The sequence below is a fragment of the Anastrepha ludens genome, chromosome 5 (assembly GCF_028408465.1).
Source record: "Anastrepha ludens isolate Willacy chromosome 5, idAnaLude1.1, whole genome shotgun sequence".
NCBI lineage: Eukaryota > Metazoa > Arthropoda > Insecta > Diptera > Tephritidae > Anastrepha > Anastrepha ludens.
Genome location: NC_071501.1, coordinates 61,835,894 through 61,853,109, shown reverse-complemented (window position 1 = coordinate 61,853,109; position 17,216 = coordinate 61,835,894). Strand labels below are relative to the sequence as shown.

Genomic DNA, 17,216 nt, shown 5'->3' with positions numbered 1-17,216 from the left:
TGCAGTCTGATCTTTTTTGAATACTCGAAGAGGATGTGTTATTAATATAATAACATACATACATACAATACTTACATACATGTATATAAAATGTAGAGCTTGGGATTGCACTCAGATTGGCTGCTGAGATCATGTGTTTTCGTGGTTTGGAAATAGAGCTACATAATACAAAAATAGTAACATGTATGTTGCCTAATTAAAACTTTCTTCCTAGCAGTGCAAATTTTATCCTCGGTCACCCTCCTGATTCTATCATAGCACGATTTTCGCAAATCGCATCGTTTCGTAGATTTTCTAAATAATTTGTTACGACCATAGTGTAATGATATAGAGCGCCAGGTAGCAAGGACATTCTTTTTCATGCATAATTTTTTTGTCATTTTGCCTTACTTTTTAAAAAGTACTTGATCCGCTTATTGAATATATGTATATATATATCTATATATTGTATATACGGAATGTATTATACATATGTAATATAAATATATATTTTTTTATTTAAAGTTAAATAATTAGAAAACAATTATAAAAGCAACAACAATTAGCAAGTTCAGCATTCAGACATTAATTAAGTCGATTGTACTACACTTTCGAAAAATGCACTCTGGGTCATTTGGTAAACACAAGCGTAAATATATTACTGATAATGACATTCACATGAAAGTTGACCCAGATGTTATTAACAGTGCTGCCAACTCATGAAAAAAATAACTAGAGCAAAATTTTAATCCCACGAAGTTTGACAAATAAATTCACCTTACTTTTTGCCCACAGTAGTACATATGAAATTCGATTTCATATATTTATTTTGTTTGCGAATATACATTTTACAAGCAATTTTATTTTACAATGATTAAATTAGAAATTTCCTAAACAAAAAAAAAACAATTCAAGTATATGTTGTAAAAAAAGAACACAGAACCCAAACATTTTCTTTTAATTTAATATAATATTTAATTTGATTTAATACCCATTAGCTTTTGGTACTTTGGAAATTTCAAGCGATCGACAAACTGTCCATTGTTTTGCAGCTCCACTGTATCTAAACAAAATTGGAAAAGCGGAACAAAACCAAAAACATTTAACCAACCGGCAAATAAATGAATGTTATTCATAGACTGCTTATGAAAGTTTAAAAGAAAACCATTGCGAGATTAAGAGAGAGAAGAAAAAATTTCTCTCAACAAAAAAGCGATTGTGGAGAGGAAAAGCCCAGCTTGACAGCTTTTACATTTTCCATTTTCCCCCCAATTAAGCACCACACAGCTATGAAAGCCGAATGCTCGAACAGTTGCTGTGAGATTTTGAAACGAGACGGTTGTGAATGGCGGATGTAGTGTTGTGTGCATTTGGTAATATTGTTGCTCCTTTTTCTACTCACCGTTCAACCTAATAAGCACAGGAGCCATGGCAGGCAATTGTATTGTGAAACAGAAAGCGAATAAGAAGAAAAAAACACCAATAACACAAGAACAAGTGTGTTGAAATGGTTCGGGCGTTTGTTTAATGGATATTTGCATTACTGGTTGTATGAATGTATAGCACGGTGGTTAATGAACAATGCCCAGACCAGTCAAGAGTATGGGGTGAACTACTACCCTTTTGCGAGAAACATTTCACGACACATACATACAAACCCAAAACGCTGTGAAGTGAAACAAAAGAATCCACACGTTGATAATTTTCAGTAAATAATGCTACTTTAAGTAAAACTATGAATGCACTCAAAGAATGAACTCAAAAAATACCAGCGGATTAAATAAACTACATACAGAAGGATTATTACAAAGCATATTTTATGGCGTTTAAAAAGTGAACAATTTCGTTATGCGAAAGAATGAAAGAGATGGAATAAAGTCAAGTTATATAAACCCCCTATTCTAAAGGGCTAAAGTATACAATAAGTGAAAAAACGAGGAAATGCAATCCAGTCCAATCTCTACTGAAAAGTTGCAGATTTATATTTTCTTTCTCAAGTATTGAATAATATTTAATAATATCTTTAGTGTGCGAGTGATTTTAGAGCCTCAAATATTTGCCTACCAACCAAACGGCTGTTAAAATCCCTGCCCCGTGACGAAGTGAAACAAAATAAGGATAAACTCGACGTGTAAGCATCTGTGTGGTAACCTTGACATGAGGGGGAATATAGCGTATGCCCTTTAACATATGTATGTAAATGAATATGTAAGCATTTGTGTGAGAGCTTACACAATCTGCGGCCTATATTCAAAAGTTATTCAAGCAAATGTTCGAAGGAAGGCAGACGCATAACGGCACACAACATTAGTCGCTTCCTTGAGAAGCTTACCTACGAAAATTCTTCACGCACACCCATAAAAAACCACTGAAGTACATGTGTATTTGTGTGTATTCAATGCACGTACCATACATATAGTGTATATACGTGAAAGCTTGTCTGCTACGAATATACTCAATTCGGCGGCTCCAACGATCTTTAATTACTTTTGTTTAATTTTTGTTTTCATTTTTGCCATAAGCATATCTGTCGAGTGGCAGACAAAACGGCATCTAGCAGTGGTTGTGAGACTAGTAATTTCGTCTTTGATATCGAGCTGTTAAGCTGACGTATGGTGTGCAAGCAAAAGGATAAAATACTAAAACGTAAAATTGGCCGAAAGTCTCTGAATATATGATCAAATTTTTGTGTGGCATATGCGAGCGAACTTGTGGACTCCGTCACTTCTTTTCAATACACCCAACCTTTATTGGTGTAGCGCTGTTCTAAAATCCTACTAGTTACTGCATTTTGCTTTTGCTGTCACGGCACTGTGATGTACTTACTCCTTTTACGTCAATATCATTACTTCACCTTCTCACTTCATCGCCAGAATTTATATACTCTTCACCATCATCGACTTCGACCACGTATTCTTCACTACAAACTGGCATTTTATTTTCGGAGCCTAATTACAGCAGATGCTTTTGAAACATGCCCAAACAAGTCAATGCTGCCAAGACTGCTGCGACAGACGACGGAGCCGTAAAGCCATTTGAGTCCACATTGAATGGTGGCGACAACATCATAACCATCAGCACAAGCAGTCTCACCAACGAGTGTCATTCATCCGCCCTCAATGAGGATTCGCTGAAATCTGCATCATCTAAATTAGAATCAGCTAATAGCGACACTGCCGCTCGTCAGCATTCCTGCACTTATTTGAAGCCCCCAGCTACAGCCGTTTCAGTTTCTGCTGCCAACGTCGAAATACATACTCAGACCCGATCATCCCCCCGTTGTTGTGATCTGTCGCGTTTAATTTCATTCCAAGATAATAACGCTGATGTCCATCATCGTCGAGGTCGCCGCTTGCATGGCTTACAAGTACCGCTACATCCGCTACAAGTATTCGGTTGGCTCGTGCTGATACTATTCGGTATTGCCTCGTTCTTGGTGTTGATACCGTCGTTCACGAGTGAATTTCAAGGTCCGCTTTACGGCCTTATTTCGGGTTTGTATATAGTGCATGTTGCATCACATTTGGCTGCACTTCTAATTGATCCCGCGGATCGTGAGCTACAGCGTGTCCATCGCAACGATCGTATTGTACCGGAGTTCGATCGTAATAAACACGCACATGTTATTGAGAACGGTCGTTGCCATTTGTGTAACATACGCACTTCGTCACCGCGTACTAAGCACTGCTCGGTTTGTAATAAGTGTGTCGGAAAATTCGATCATCACTGCAAATGGCTGAATCACTGTATCGGTTCGCGTAACTATGTAGCATTTCTAATGTGCGTGGTCAGTGCAGTGATTGCAACGGTGGTGATTGTCGCGGCAGTGGTAGCACAAATTATGCTTTATTATGTGCACCCTGAATGGCTGAGCTTCTGGCATCCAATAGCCGGAAATGGCGCAAGCAGCGGCCTATCAAGTGAAAGTATTGCTAACAATGCCAACATAGACCCCAATGTCGTACAATTTATCCAAAATGAGAGTGTGCTTAATAGCACTATTGGAGAAACAGCCAATGTTACCAATAACTTCGATGTCGCCGCAAATGTCACAACCAACAATGCAACTTATCTGCTGGATACCGATATGTTGCCGGATGTGACTTTGCCAACGCCCGCTGCGAATGTAAGTACACTAATTGCGGACACAATCAACGATACAGTGCTGTTGCACTTAAACCAAACATTCACAGGCGCAGAGACAACATTGGATGATGCAGGCGACATTTCCAAAAACAATATTACAGCTGCCAGAATCGCCGGCATTAGTGTTAGTGATACCATTTTCCTGGTGCTAATTGGCTTCCTGGGACTCTTGGCTGCTATCACGGCAGGCCTCCTTCTGCATCTTTGTTTTTTCCATATATACATCTCTTTCCTCGGTCTTACAACCTACGAATACATACGTAATCATCGCCAAGTGCAAGAGAACAAAGCTAAACAAACGATTTCAAACCTGCCAAAAGAAGATCATCAACATTTCCCTTTGACTCCGTCCAAAAAGACTAATGACTGCGGCCAAATGTATATCTGCTCCAGTACAAGGCATCCAAATGCTATAAGTCCAGCCGATTTGCATTATTTTGAAACGCGTAAGCCACTTCCAAAGCGTGAGGAAAGTCCGCGGTCGAAGTTGCATTGTTGTGTTGATTCCCGAGAATATCATCAACCGGCTATGAAGGCGTACTATATGTGCTCGCTGCTCGAGGAGAATGCCCCAAGTTCGCCGCTTGGAATATCGCATATCAGTGGTAGAGGAAATTCTAGAACTGGGGGTTTGTATGACTCAAACGGAACACCTGAAACAACGGATAGCGGCTATAAGACAATCCATTGTTGTTCTTCATTTGGCACTCTAGCGACCCAGCGTAGAGTCAGCGCTGCCACTTCCAAAGCCACTTTGGTTAGTGACATAGAAGCGATAAGTGCACGACGTTCATATATGCAGTACACCGAGCAGTGCACATTGTGCACTTTTCGAATACGCAGCCCCATAGTGAGCAAACGTGTTGGAGATGTAAACATACGTGCCGTGAGTGGCAGGCACCACGGTGCACAAACTCATATAAAGCTGAGTCCCACACAGAGGACTATTTCGGCAAGCTCCAAAGTGGTGACTACTGAGCACCAGCGTTGCTGCATGAAGTCAATATCGAAGAACCAGCGTTGGCGTCGAAAATGGAACTGCTGTTCGAATGTTCCTGACAGTCCCGATGTGCCGAACGACATTATTAGCGCTTTGACAATGCGCCACCAACACAGCTCTGCCACAAGCGCCGGTAAGAAAGTGAATGCTACAGAAATGCCTGTACATTTCATTAAAACAGTGAATGGAAGCGGAAGCGGAGACAGCACAACCGGCAGTGTAAGCAGTAGCCGCCCAACCTCTCCTCGCAGTGCCAATCTCAAATCAAATTCCCGCTCGCGTTACTCTCGCACCTGGCCAATGCCACGTCTGCGCCACGTGATGCGCATGCTGGGTCGTTATCGCCGAACCCGCTGTCGAAAAACTGACGGTAATGGTGAGGTTGCTGGCATTGACGAACACCAAGTTAAACAGAACCAAATCCGCCCACTTCACTTGCGAACTAGCGGCAACGACGCATATAGTCGTCATCATCTTAATCACCAAAATCAACAACAAAATTACAACGATAGCAGCTCACCACAACCACCCTCATCCACAACGACCACATCTGAGCGCAGCGATCAAAGTATGTACAGTGATTCGAGTAATCTCACAACACCCTCGGGTCAAACGCCCAATGCAATCGAGACGATCCTGCCCACATCAATTATACGTGATGATACGTCCATGACATATACGACACCAATGGGAATCACACTCCCACCAGCCTTACCCCCACCAACACGACGCAAAATACCAAATCCTACAAATCTAGAAGAGCTCGCAGAGACACTAAGTTTCGTCTCCCATTCGTCGGGTGGTGGTTCAGGAACTTTATCGCCAGTGCAACGGCTCCCAACTTTGAGCAATGTTTATCGTCGACAACGACGCAAACATTTTCTGCGCACGCGTTCACCAACTTTGTCGCCTATACACGAAACTGGACTTTCAAACCCAACATCACCACAACCGGGACGACACAATGCTGTCGCCTCCAACTATAGTGCTTTTGCTGTGACGGGTAGTCTAGGCGATTCAGCCGAAATAGGCAGAAAGAATTCATCGAATAGTTCACTACATAGTATTAGTTCAAACTCTAGCAGTACTTAAATATTTGCATACGTGAAGTATAGAATGTCTGTTTAATTTTTAAGAAATGGCGAAAAATTCTGCTTAATATCTAGCAGTTTAGTGAAAATTACACATACATACATATATATCTGTACTGTATTGTCGGCTAAATGATTAATTAAAAATTAGAGGAGATTAACGCAATATGGTAGTATCAGTAACAAAGTATATGTCTTCGGGTTTTTAATAAATAACGCATCGTTAGGAATATCTACGAAATAATTTAGAAAGTTTTGCTTTCATCTTATTTTGGAAAATTTTCAGCTCGTCTGATTTGGTAGAAATTTTCAAATGTAGCTAAAATGTGACATGATAGAAAATTTGTATTGCCAGACTCGGATTTAGCGCTCAAAAATCCATAGAAAATTACTTGCCAATCCCAAAAATAAATTTGAAAAATGAAATTCTGGGCTTATTTCATCAACCTGACTGATATCTAATGATTGTTGGGTCGAGTAGACGATTTCATGTTAAACTGAAATTTTTCTTACAACAAATATGATAAATAATACATAGCACAGAAACGTCTGTGTTCAAGCCGATGTCTTTATGGTCTTGGGTATGGCGATCAGATTTTTAAAATTATATGCTTTCAATGTCTTTATTGCCAAATCTTTTTTTTTTTTTTTTTTTTTTATGTTTGACTTATGACCTCTACACCTGAGAAGTTGAGGTTGGTATGGTTGCCCAAGGAATGAGAACACTTGGATGAAGAAAAACGGTTTCGTCCTTTGTGATACCATTATGAAGGAGGTGAGGTGAAAGAGAAAGACTGATGGGATGCAGGGAGAGGGCGGGGGGAGGTGGTGCTGGGATGGTTAGGAGGGAGGGATTTGAGTGTGTGGATTACGAACGATGACTGTGCTGCGTTTGCGTCAACCACTTTGTGCTGCTGATGAAATTCATCAGATTTTTAATTTCAACGCCAGCTATATCAGCAGGCGTAGCAAAGAAGTAAGAGCCAAGTTGCCTGGATCTTAGCCCCGCCAGAGCAGAGCAGCTAGGGAGAAGGTGCTGAAATGATTCCACCTCATCCTCCATACATCCAGCGCAAAAAGGACTTGAGATAATTCCAAGTCTCACAGCATGCATTCCTCGTGCATAGTGAGCTGTGGCTGCTCTCACGGCAGCCCGTGAGACAATCCACGAGATTCGAAAGCTGATATTTTGTCAACCTCAGAAGCTCGCCCGAGCGTCCCCGGTCCACACGTTTTTGCGACCTTACAAGTTTGTGTACTTTCCCAACGCTCGCTGAGTTGGCGCCCATATTTCCAGGAGTTGACCGCAGGTAGTCAGGGAAATTCCAATTCTCTTCTTTAGCGGGGGAATCCCCACATCTCCATTGTCTGGCCAGCTCATCCGCCTCACAGTTTCCCGCAATGTCGCTGTGACCAGGAACCCAGTTGAGGTTTATGTCAAAGAATTCGGACGCAGTCGAAAGTGAGGCCAAGCATTCTCTGACCAGCTTCGAATGCACCATCACTGACCCGGGGACCCTTATTGTCGCTTGGCTGTCGGAATACACTGCAGTGGTCCGTTAACCTGAATTTGAGTCTGATGGGGAGCTCCTCGCAAAAAACTCCCCCGTCAACCTTTCCTTCCAACTTCGATCCAACCGTGAACAAGTTCACCAGGCCCTGTCCCCAAGTGTAGTCCCCGTCCACTCTTCCTCTGATGGAATATGGGTGGAGAAGATTCCGGTTGAACTAAGCGAGGGTATACGTTGATCCGTTGACAGGAGGACGAACTCGAAGTTTCTAAGGATGCTTGAGTGCCCATAAGTGAGGTTGAGCTTATAGCCCGAGCCAGTCTGATTATGGTACGTGTAGCGGCAATTCTGCCTCCGATGTCAACGGGTACCACATTTAACATTGCGTTGAGCGCCAGAGCAGGAGTCGTTCGAAGCGCCCCGCTGATTCCAATGAGTGCCGACCTCTGAACCCTCTCCAGCTTCTTCACCAATGTCGTTCTCTCTAGTGAGTTTCACAAGATTATGACTCCATATAACAATATAGGCTTTACAATAGTATTATATAGCTAAAAAACAACTCTAGTCATTTTACCAAGAGACCTGGTAATTGCCTCCGGGAGGACGTTGTTAAAAGCCTCCTCAATGTCGAGGAAGGCGCCCACTGCAAACTCCTTCTGAAAAAGAGACTCTTCAATCTCCTTCACAGCTGTATGCAGGGCATATTCCACCGATCTACCCCTGCAATAAGCATGTTAGGTATGCGACAGCCGACCCCGAGGAATTTCGCTTTTTATGTGCAGGTCAATCAGTCTCTCAAGGGTTTTCAGTAAGAAAGATGAGAGACTGATTGGCCTGAAGTCCTTAGGGGAGACATGCAAGCTCTTGCCTGCCTTGTGTATAAAGGCAACCCTCACAGCCCTCCATGATCTTGGTAAATAGCCCGTGGCTACGCAGCTCGCATAGATAGGGCTCAACCAATGGCATGATACCTCCACAGATTTCTGCAGTTGGGCAGGAATTATACCATCAGGGTCTAAAGGATTCCTCTCTTTGACCCCCGGTTTACTCTTTTGTCCCCCTTGGTCATTGCCTTACGCGTTGATTTCGACGCATTACACCCACTAGAGACTACCTCCCGGGGCAAAAATTTTCGCTCCTCCTGTCCTATGAGAGGTGGTTTCGGGACTCGGTTCTGAATTTCCGCTACCCCCTGAAGCTTTCTGCAGGGTTATTGTTCAGGAAGGCCGTTGAGGCCGCAGATTATTTAGCGCTACCCAGGGTGCACTACGCGGAGGTGATCTGCCTTACACCCCACAACGGAGAAGAGGTTCAACACACTTTGCAAGTACATTCCAGCACTTGGCGCCGAAAGTGCCAAGTCTCTAATACTCGTATCGTTATTGAAATGTTCCGACTAGTATTGATATTCAAAAAAATCAACGAGAAGTATGCGGCTAACAAACTCCATTCACGATTTCTCCTCTGAAACCAACTGATGGATTGCGCATCAAACACTCCAAGCGTCGCTTCATCGGATTTTGCCAACATCCACGCTTCTGTGCCATACGTTAGGAGCGGCATGATGAGAGCCTTGTAGGGAGTTAGTTTTGTTTGTTGAGAGAGAACTTTACTACTCATTAACCTACTTAGTCTAAAGTAGCACTTGTTTTCAAGAGAGATTCTACGTTGACATTGTTATCGGTGTTAATGTTGGTTCCTAAATATACGAAGTATTTTACAACCTCGAAATCATAACTGTCAACAGTGACGTGGGTGCCGGGCGCGAGTGAGCCGATTGTTTGATTGAGGTACTTCGTTTTGTCCTCGTTCACCAACAGACACATTCGCTTTGCCCCTTTATCCAGTTTGGAAAAGGCAGAGCTAACAGCGCGGTTGATGTCAATATCATCGGCATACGCCAACAATTGTACGCTCTTATAAAATATTGTGCCTGAGCGGTTAAGTTCTGCGGCTCGGAGAGGTCCTTGACAATTCTGATAGCGCTGCTGGTATTGAGCATCGTCATCTTGCATAGCCGTATTAGTTTTGCGAGGATACCAAATTCAGACATTGCGGCTGGACCCAAACCCAGCGCACAACCAGCTATCCTGGGATGTTCGGAAGCTACCCAGAGTATACTTGGGCTAATCCCGGAAGTTGTGAGCTGCTTGAACCATATGTATAATAATTGTCCTGGCGACTCCCAAGTGAATGGCGATCAGTAACTTTTCTCACTTACGTATGCTTCTACATATGGAACCATCCTCCGTGATTAGCCGCGCGAAATATTCATTTAATTCAACGCTCACGTGATTTGGAGTTATTTTTTATGTGTTTGGTTAAAAATAGCTTCAAATCCTGATTAGCAATGTAAATTGTACAAGGTGGCCTTATCGATTTAAAATTTTTGCAAATGACGTCGTACGTCAGTCATATTTGACACTTGGGAACTAGACGGCTGCAGTATTCAAACAGACAAGTGGGGGAGCGCGTAAAATTCAAAATAAAGATCTCCGTCACAAAATATTTTTTTCTTTATTTAGTAAATAAGTTATTCAAAATCAAGTTTGATGATTAATTTTGCGCCACATTATTTAAAATTTGAGTACGCATCTGAACGAGAGCGAGGCGGCTGCCGTACGGAGTGGGCTTTAAACTGTAGGTCCCACCATTTATAGAACAACATCAATAGGCACGCCACAATTAGAAGGCGGAGCTCGGCCAAACACCTAAAAACGGTGTATATTTTTTATTAAAATGAATGTTATCAGTTATGAATAAACAGAACGCTGACCTTTTTTAGAAAAGAAATTATAATCTAACGTTTCTCCTAATTTGCATTCAAATGGGGTCCATGGGTATTTGTACCCCAAAGAGGAAGAGCTAAAACCTTGATCAGCCCTGATCAAATTTTCTAGATTTTTTTATTTCAATGAGGATTCTACGTGACTTGCTGTTCACAAATCATAAACTATTTTTCTATATATCAAATTTATTATAAAGTGAACAACTTTATTGTGCGAGAGTTACTATTTTCCGCAATAACTTGAGGCTTTTGGTTCATTTTGCAGCACCATTACTACGAAAAATAGTGTTTTTTGTTAAAAAAAAAAAAAAAAAAAAATAAATAATTGGCGCGTACACTTCTGTTAGGTGTTTGGCCGAGCTCCTCCTCCTATTTGTGGTGTGCGTCTTGATGTTGTTCCACAAATGGAGGGACCTACAGTTTCAAGCCGACTCCGAACGGCAGATATTTTTATGAGGAGCTTTTTCATGGCAGAAATACACTCGGAGGCTTGCCATTGCCTGCCGAGGGGCGACCGCTATTAGAAAAATGTTTTTTTTTTTTTTTTTTTATTAATTTTGCCTTCACCGAGATTCGAACTAACGACCTCTCGGTGAATTCCGAATGGTAATCACGCACCAACCCATTCGGCTACGGCGGCCGTGTTTTTTGTTAATTTATAAAAAAAAATAGTGTTCTTTTTCGAGATGAAAATGCGATAATAGAGGGTGATTATTTAAGAGCTATAGGAAAGTTTAAAAAAAAACACACGTAAAATTCAGAAAAATGCACGAAATTTTTATTTAAATCGATAGTACAGTCCATATAATTTAATGTTTGAAGATTATTTCATGCAAATGTTGACCGCGACTCCGCTTCAAATGGTCCATCCGCTTAGTCTAATTTTGCCATACTCTTTCCAATGTTTCGGCCGGTATCTCACATATAAATGCTTTAATGTTGTTCCAATGCTTTAATTGAAGCAGGCTTGTCTGAATAGACATCGACTTTAACATATCCCCACAAAAAATAATCTAACGGCGTTATATCGCACGATCTGGGTGGCCAATTGACAGGTCCCGAACGTGAAATAAAATGTTCACCGAACTCGCCTCTCAACAAGTCCATTGTTACGCGTGCTGTGTGGTATGTGGCACCGTCTTGCTGAAACCACATGTCATGCAAGTCAAGCTCTTGCATTTTGGGCAAAAGAAAGTTGGATATCATTTCACGGTAGCGCTCACCATTCCAATGATACCTCCAGCCCATAAACAGTACCAAACTGTGACCTTTTCTGGATACATTGGTAGCTCTTGCAATTCTTCTGGCTGATCTTCACTCCAAAATCGACAATTCTGCTTATCTACGTACACATTGATCCAAAAATGAGCTTCGTCGCTGAACACAATTTTTCGATAAAAAAGTGGATCTTCGGCCCATTTTCCAAGAGCCCATTCTCCAAAAATTCTGCGCTGCGGTAGATCGTTCTGCTTCAATTCTTGCACCAGCTGTATTTTGAAAAGCTTCACACCTAAATCCTTTAGCGAAATTTTCCTCCTTGTTGAGTAACAGAGTCCCAATTGCTGCGAATGGCGACGAATCGATAACTGATGGTCATCATTAATACTGGCCGATACAGCTGTGATATTTTCTTCAGTTCGCACTCTACGCAAGCGCGTTGGTGGTTTGATGTCCAATAACGTAAATTTGGTTCTAAATTTAGTCACAACAGCTCGAATAGCCGCTTCAGTGGGTCGATTAAACTGACCATAAAATGGAAGAAGCGCGCGATAAACTTTCTTACCCGAACACGCATTTTTATAATAAAATTCAAAGATTTGCAAGCGTTGTTTGTTTTGTAAGACGATTCATGGTTAAATTATAGACCAAACTGAAGATGTTTGACAGTGAAACAAAACACGAAACGTGCGTCAGCTGTTTAAACCAACTGTTTAAAAAGATAATAGCTAAACAATCACCCGTTACATATACCTTTGCACATAATAGTTTAACCTGATTTTTTGTTTGAAACAGCAGTTTATGCAGTCCAAAAATCCATACATGGCTAGCGTCATAATATGCGTGAATTCTGGTGTCATAGGTGTACACCAGATATATAAATTATTTTTGACAAATAAATGTGTTCATGGTTGTGAATGTCAGTATATGGTATGTGTTTGTTATTATACAAGTATATGTACACAAGTATAAAATTTGCATATTGTTCTCTTAAGTCCAAGGTTCATGGTCAGCTAGCCTTTTACTTCCATAAATTTGCACCGTAATATTTTACCCGTCACATTGCTGGCCTCGTTTTCAATTGTACATGTCACGCATGAGCATATATATGTACATATGCATGTGTTATGTATAATAGTGTGCCGCCTACATCTGTGCAAATGTTGTTAGGCTAAGCTTCTTTTATAATTTGTGTTGCGCGTGGCAGGACACCAAGCAAATGGAGAAGCTCACAAGCATATGCCACCTGCATCCGGCTGATGGTTTTTGTAAGAAACTGTTTTCGTAGCAGAGACCAAGGGAGACCGTTACATACAAATACGTTCCTGTAGACACACAATGAAAACCTAACTTTATAATTAAAAATAACTTCTGTAAAATTTTCAAATTCGACGCATTGCCGTACAATGTGACATTTGAATGTAATGAACTTTAGGTATTACGTCATCTTTGTTAGTTTTTTTTGTAGATCAGTCGAAAACTGAGTTACAAACAAAGGACTGCCATTGATTTTGTGTAGGGCTAGGTAAATCTTTTACGGAAACGCACCAAAGCATATAGCGAGTATTATAATTGTTTATCCCATGCGTAAATTTGCGAGTACACTAGCGTTTTTAATTTTTAATGAAATCAAATGTCAACCTCAAAGTGGACTATCACAAGAAAACATCGAACAAGGTGCGAGACACAAAAGAGGGTCGTTGGATTAAATCCATGTTTTCGTTGGTATTACGACATTTTGCGATTATTACTTCGTCGAAATACTTGTATATTTTTCAACTTTTTCTTGAACAAGCTTTCCGATTGGCAATAGTGTGTGTTTGACAACTTCAGAGTTGTAGATGAGGATTAAGTATATGGATGCTGGTAGAATGTACAACATGTATTGGATCGATTTCCCCAGCATAACCACAAATATTTTTTTAGTTCGATGGTCAGGTATCGTTTTAGGCATTCTTTTAGTTTATATTGCCAAATTCGTGAGCAAATTTCGACGTCCCACTTCAATCTTGTCGTGGTTGTTTGGCCTAAACCGATTTAATAAATAATTAATACAAAATTAAAATCGGCGAATCTCAATTTGATTTTATGTGCCTGTTGCAGTTCGTAGTTCCATACTTTACAAATGCAGCAGCTAGCAAAAGGCGCCCAAGGCTCTTCAAAGATTGTTCGTCACATTTTTTCCCCTAGTTTCACTTAACAAACCAATAATAAGCCTAACTCCTTCTAGTAGTTGCTGTTTGATATCGTTAGTTTATATTTATTTATATTTTTCTTCTTAAACATTAGTATATGTAAATTCTATAATTGTATACAATATAATTACACCACTTATATAGAATATATAAAAAAGCGTAAACACTTTTAATCCCATTCCGCACGGAAACGTGTTCCTAAGTTGCGAATTGCTAATTAATTTGCGAATATACCGAATTTGTGTCCTTAATTTTCAGTATTGAAATATATGTGTATACTCACATACAAAAAGACTGATCAATTTAGAGGTATCGGATTTTAAATTGAAATTGATTTTCTTTATTATTTTTATGTAGAACCATTCATGACATTTATTTAACATAATCTCTTTCAAATGTTGGCCGCGACTGCGCCGTAATTCGGCCATCTGTAAACACCAGTTTTGAATTACTCGCTGGAGGACTCCGGTCGATATCTCATGAATAACTTTAGTAATGTTGGCTCTCAATGCCTCAATCGAAGCTGGTTTATCCACAAAGCATTTCGACTTTACAAACCCCCCAAATAAAAGTCCAAAGGTGTGACATCACTCGATCTTGGTGGCCAATCCACTGGCCTGGGACGAGAGATAAATTGCTCAACGAAACGACGTAAATCTATTGTTTCACGGACTGTATGGCAAGTACCACGGTCTTATTAGAACCAAATGTTGTGGAGATAACGGGCTTCTTCATCAAGAAGTCGTTTATCATGGCACGATAGCGTTCGCCATTCACTGTTACACTGAGGGCAGCCTCGTCTTTGAAGAAATATAGGCCGATGATTCCTCCAGCCCAGAGGCCGCACCAAACCGTCGTTTTTAATGGATGCAATCGCTGTTCTTGAATGACTTCGGGCTGCTCTTCAGCCCAAAATTACAATTTTGCTTATTGACGTAGCCATTAAGTACGTAGCCAATTGTACGATTTGTAAACGTTATTGAGGGCAAGTCTTTCCATGATGAAATGTCAATGAATATTGAAAAAGTTATGTACTCAGTTTGACAGTAGTCACTCGTGATCCAATTGATCATCCTTTATGCACATGCGCGTCTATTGGTCATATGTATGCAGTGGTGTGCCACTAAAAATTAAAGTTAACTGACTATCATCCCCGAGCTGTTTTTTTATTTCGAAGCCGAAAATTATAAATAAGAGCTACAAAATTAATACATATTACAAATATGTACAACTTCCACCAGGATATAATTATTCTTAATATAACAGTATATTCCTTGTGATATGCAAAGTCCAACTCTCCCTTTCTCTTTTCTTCCCTTTTCTTAAAAGTAAACATTTTCCCATTTACCATTAATAATCAAACGTAGCAACCGCAACATTTTTTCTACATTTGAATTGTGCATGGCAACATGCAATTTGTTTACATTTACAATCGAACTTCACTCAGATGTCTCGCCTCATAGCCATAGCAAACACGAATACTTCAATATTACTACCATATATTAACTTACATATAATTATAGGTATATACATAGAGGAATGTAAATCAATTAAAATTAAAAAATAAATATATGGCTATAAAAATGGGTGTGCAAAACCTAAGTAAGTAGTCACGCTGCCAATGGGGTTTAAAATATTACTTCATTATGCCACATAACAACAGTGCAAGAGCCCTGGGTCTTTAGGGGCCGCCTCTGTGGCTTTAGCGCGTTGAAAGGGGCCACGTTATTATATGACAGGAGTTCGAGTAGACCTAGGGCCGCTCTTATAGTATTATCCCATCTGACTGTGACGGGTCTTGAGCAATTCTGTTGCCAAGACCTGGTACCTGCTGAGGTGTGTTACATAGGTAGACGCGGATGGTCGAAGTTTTTGATTGCGTCTGCTTATTTTCCTTACGATGCTCCGGAAGGGCCACCACCCGGGAAGGTCACTAGTCTCGTGAGGTTCTGTGAGCGGCGCAATCTGGGTCTCGTTCTCTGCTGCAATGCTAATGCCCAGCATACAATCTGGGGCAGCAGCAAGGGCAATGGACGGGGCTCTCGATCGTCGCGTCCTCTTGCCTAGCCATACATAACTTGGGTGGTCAATCAAGAACTGGAGAGTCCTTACCGAAGATTCGTGCTCGGACCACAGGTACATTGAGTTGCAGTGTGGCGACGCGGCACAAATGCCATTACTCTATAGAAACACCAGAAAAACAGTGCAAAGTGTCTTTGGGAAAACGTGGGTTCTTTCTCCTAGCAAGGTCCTATGGATCTACACGGCTTTGATAAGACCTATTATCACCTATGCATCAGTGGTCTGGATGAGTAGACTCTCTCTCGTGGCAGTCAGGAAGACCTTATCGAGACTACAACACACTGTGCCCATCTGTTGCGCACCGGAGCTTTTCCGACTACTTCAGGTCTGGCATTAGATGCTCTGATTGGTTTGCCACCACTTGATGCTTTCATCCAAGGAGAGGCCTTGACGGCCATCTGCAGGCTGAAACACAATGGGAACTGGTACGGCCCGTGTCCGGCATTGGAACACAGAGAAGGCATGGACGTCGATCCAACGATTCTCTCCATGCCATCAAGAGTAGTACTTGAAAAGAGATACAGTGTAGTGCTGCCAGAGGCTCAGTTGTGGTCAAATGAGCCCGGCAAACACTGTTTTCGCATTTTTACGAATGTGGATGTGCCAACTTCTTTGGTCCAGAGCCCGTTTTGCCACTTGCTTCTGCAGCCATCACAGCCACGGTTAGCAAATGGGTAACTACCACCCACAAGCGGGCTTGGCAGGCTGAGAGAGGCTGCAGATGGACTAAACTGATGTTACCTGTCATGTCCGATCGACTGTCGCAAGCCCTTCTGTGCAGACGGCTGGTTGGACTGATGACGGGCCACTTTCCGTGGGCGAAGCACATGGAAAGTTTGGGCATTTCAGACATACTCTGCCCAGCTTGTGAACAGGAGGATGAGACGGCGGACCACTTCCTGTGCGTCTGCCCCGCCTTCGCTTGAATCAGGTTTGAGGTCTTTGACACTGATGTGTTAAAAAGCGAACATCTTGGCTCCTTGGCACCACAAGATCTACTCAGATTTCTTCGCAGATCGGGTAGATTTGCAATTTATGCGAAAGGAGATAAGCATTTTTAATCCACATAAAGGTTGAATATGTTTAACTCTTAAATTAGAAGTTCATATTTTTCCTTTATCTAAATAAATTATTTTTGAAGCATTTTAATTTTCAAGATGGCTAAAGACAAATTCGAAGCGAAATAAGCTTGTATACTAATTATAT

General features: G+C 41.2%; 2 protein-coding genes across 3 annotated transcripts in view; both read left to right on the top strand.

Moving 5' to 3' along the window:
* The window catches only part of LOC128865392 (tRNA-dihydrouridine(16/17) synthase [NAD(P)(+)]-like), a 58,958-nt gene that overhangs the window by 10,114 nt on the left and 31,628 nt on the right, over window positions 1–17,216 (top strand). The gene's annotated exons all lie outside the window — the stretch shown is intronic.
* On the top strand, window positions 1,044–6,693 carry LOC128865390 (uncharacterized). The gene has a single exon (XM_054105718.1). It carries the CDS (start codon window positions 2,954–2,956, stop codon window positions 6,215–6,217), a length of 3,264 nt encoding a protein of 1,087 aa, XP_053961693.1. The 5' UTR covers window positions 1,044–2,953; the 3' UTR covers window positions 6,218–6,693.

What these genes read in the sequence shown, in the direction of transcription:
- LOC128865390 (XM_054105718.1), top strand. Translation starts at nt 2,954, where the DNA reads ATGCCCAAACAAGTCAATGCTGCCAAGACTGCTGCGACAGACGACGGA.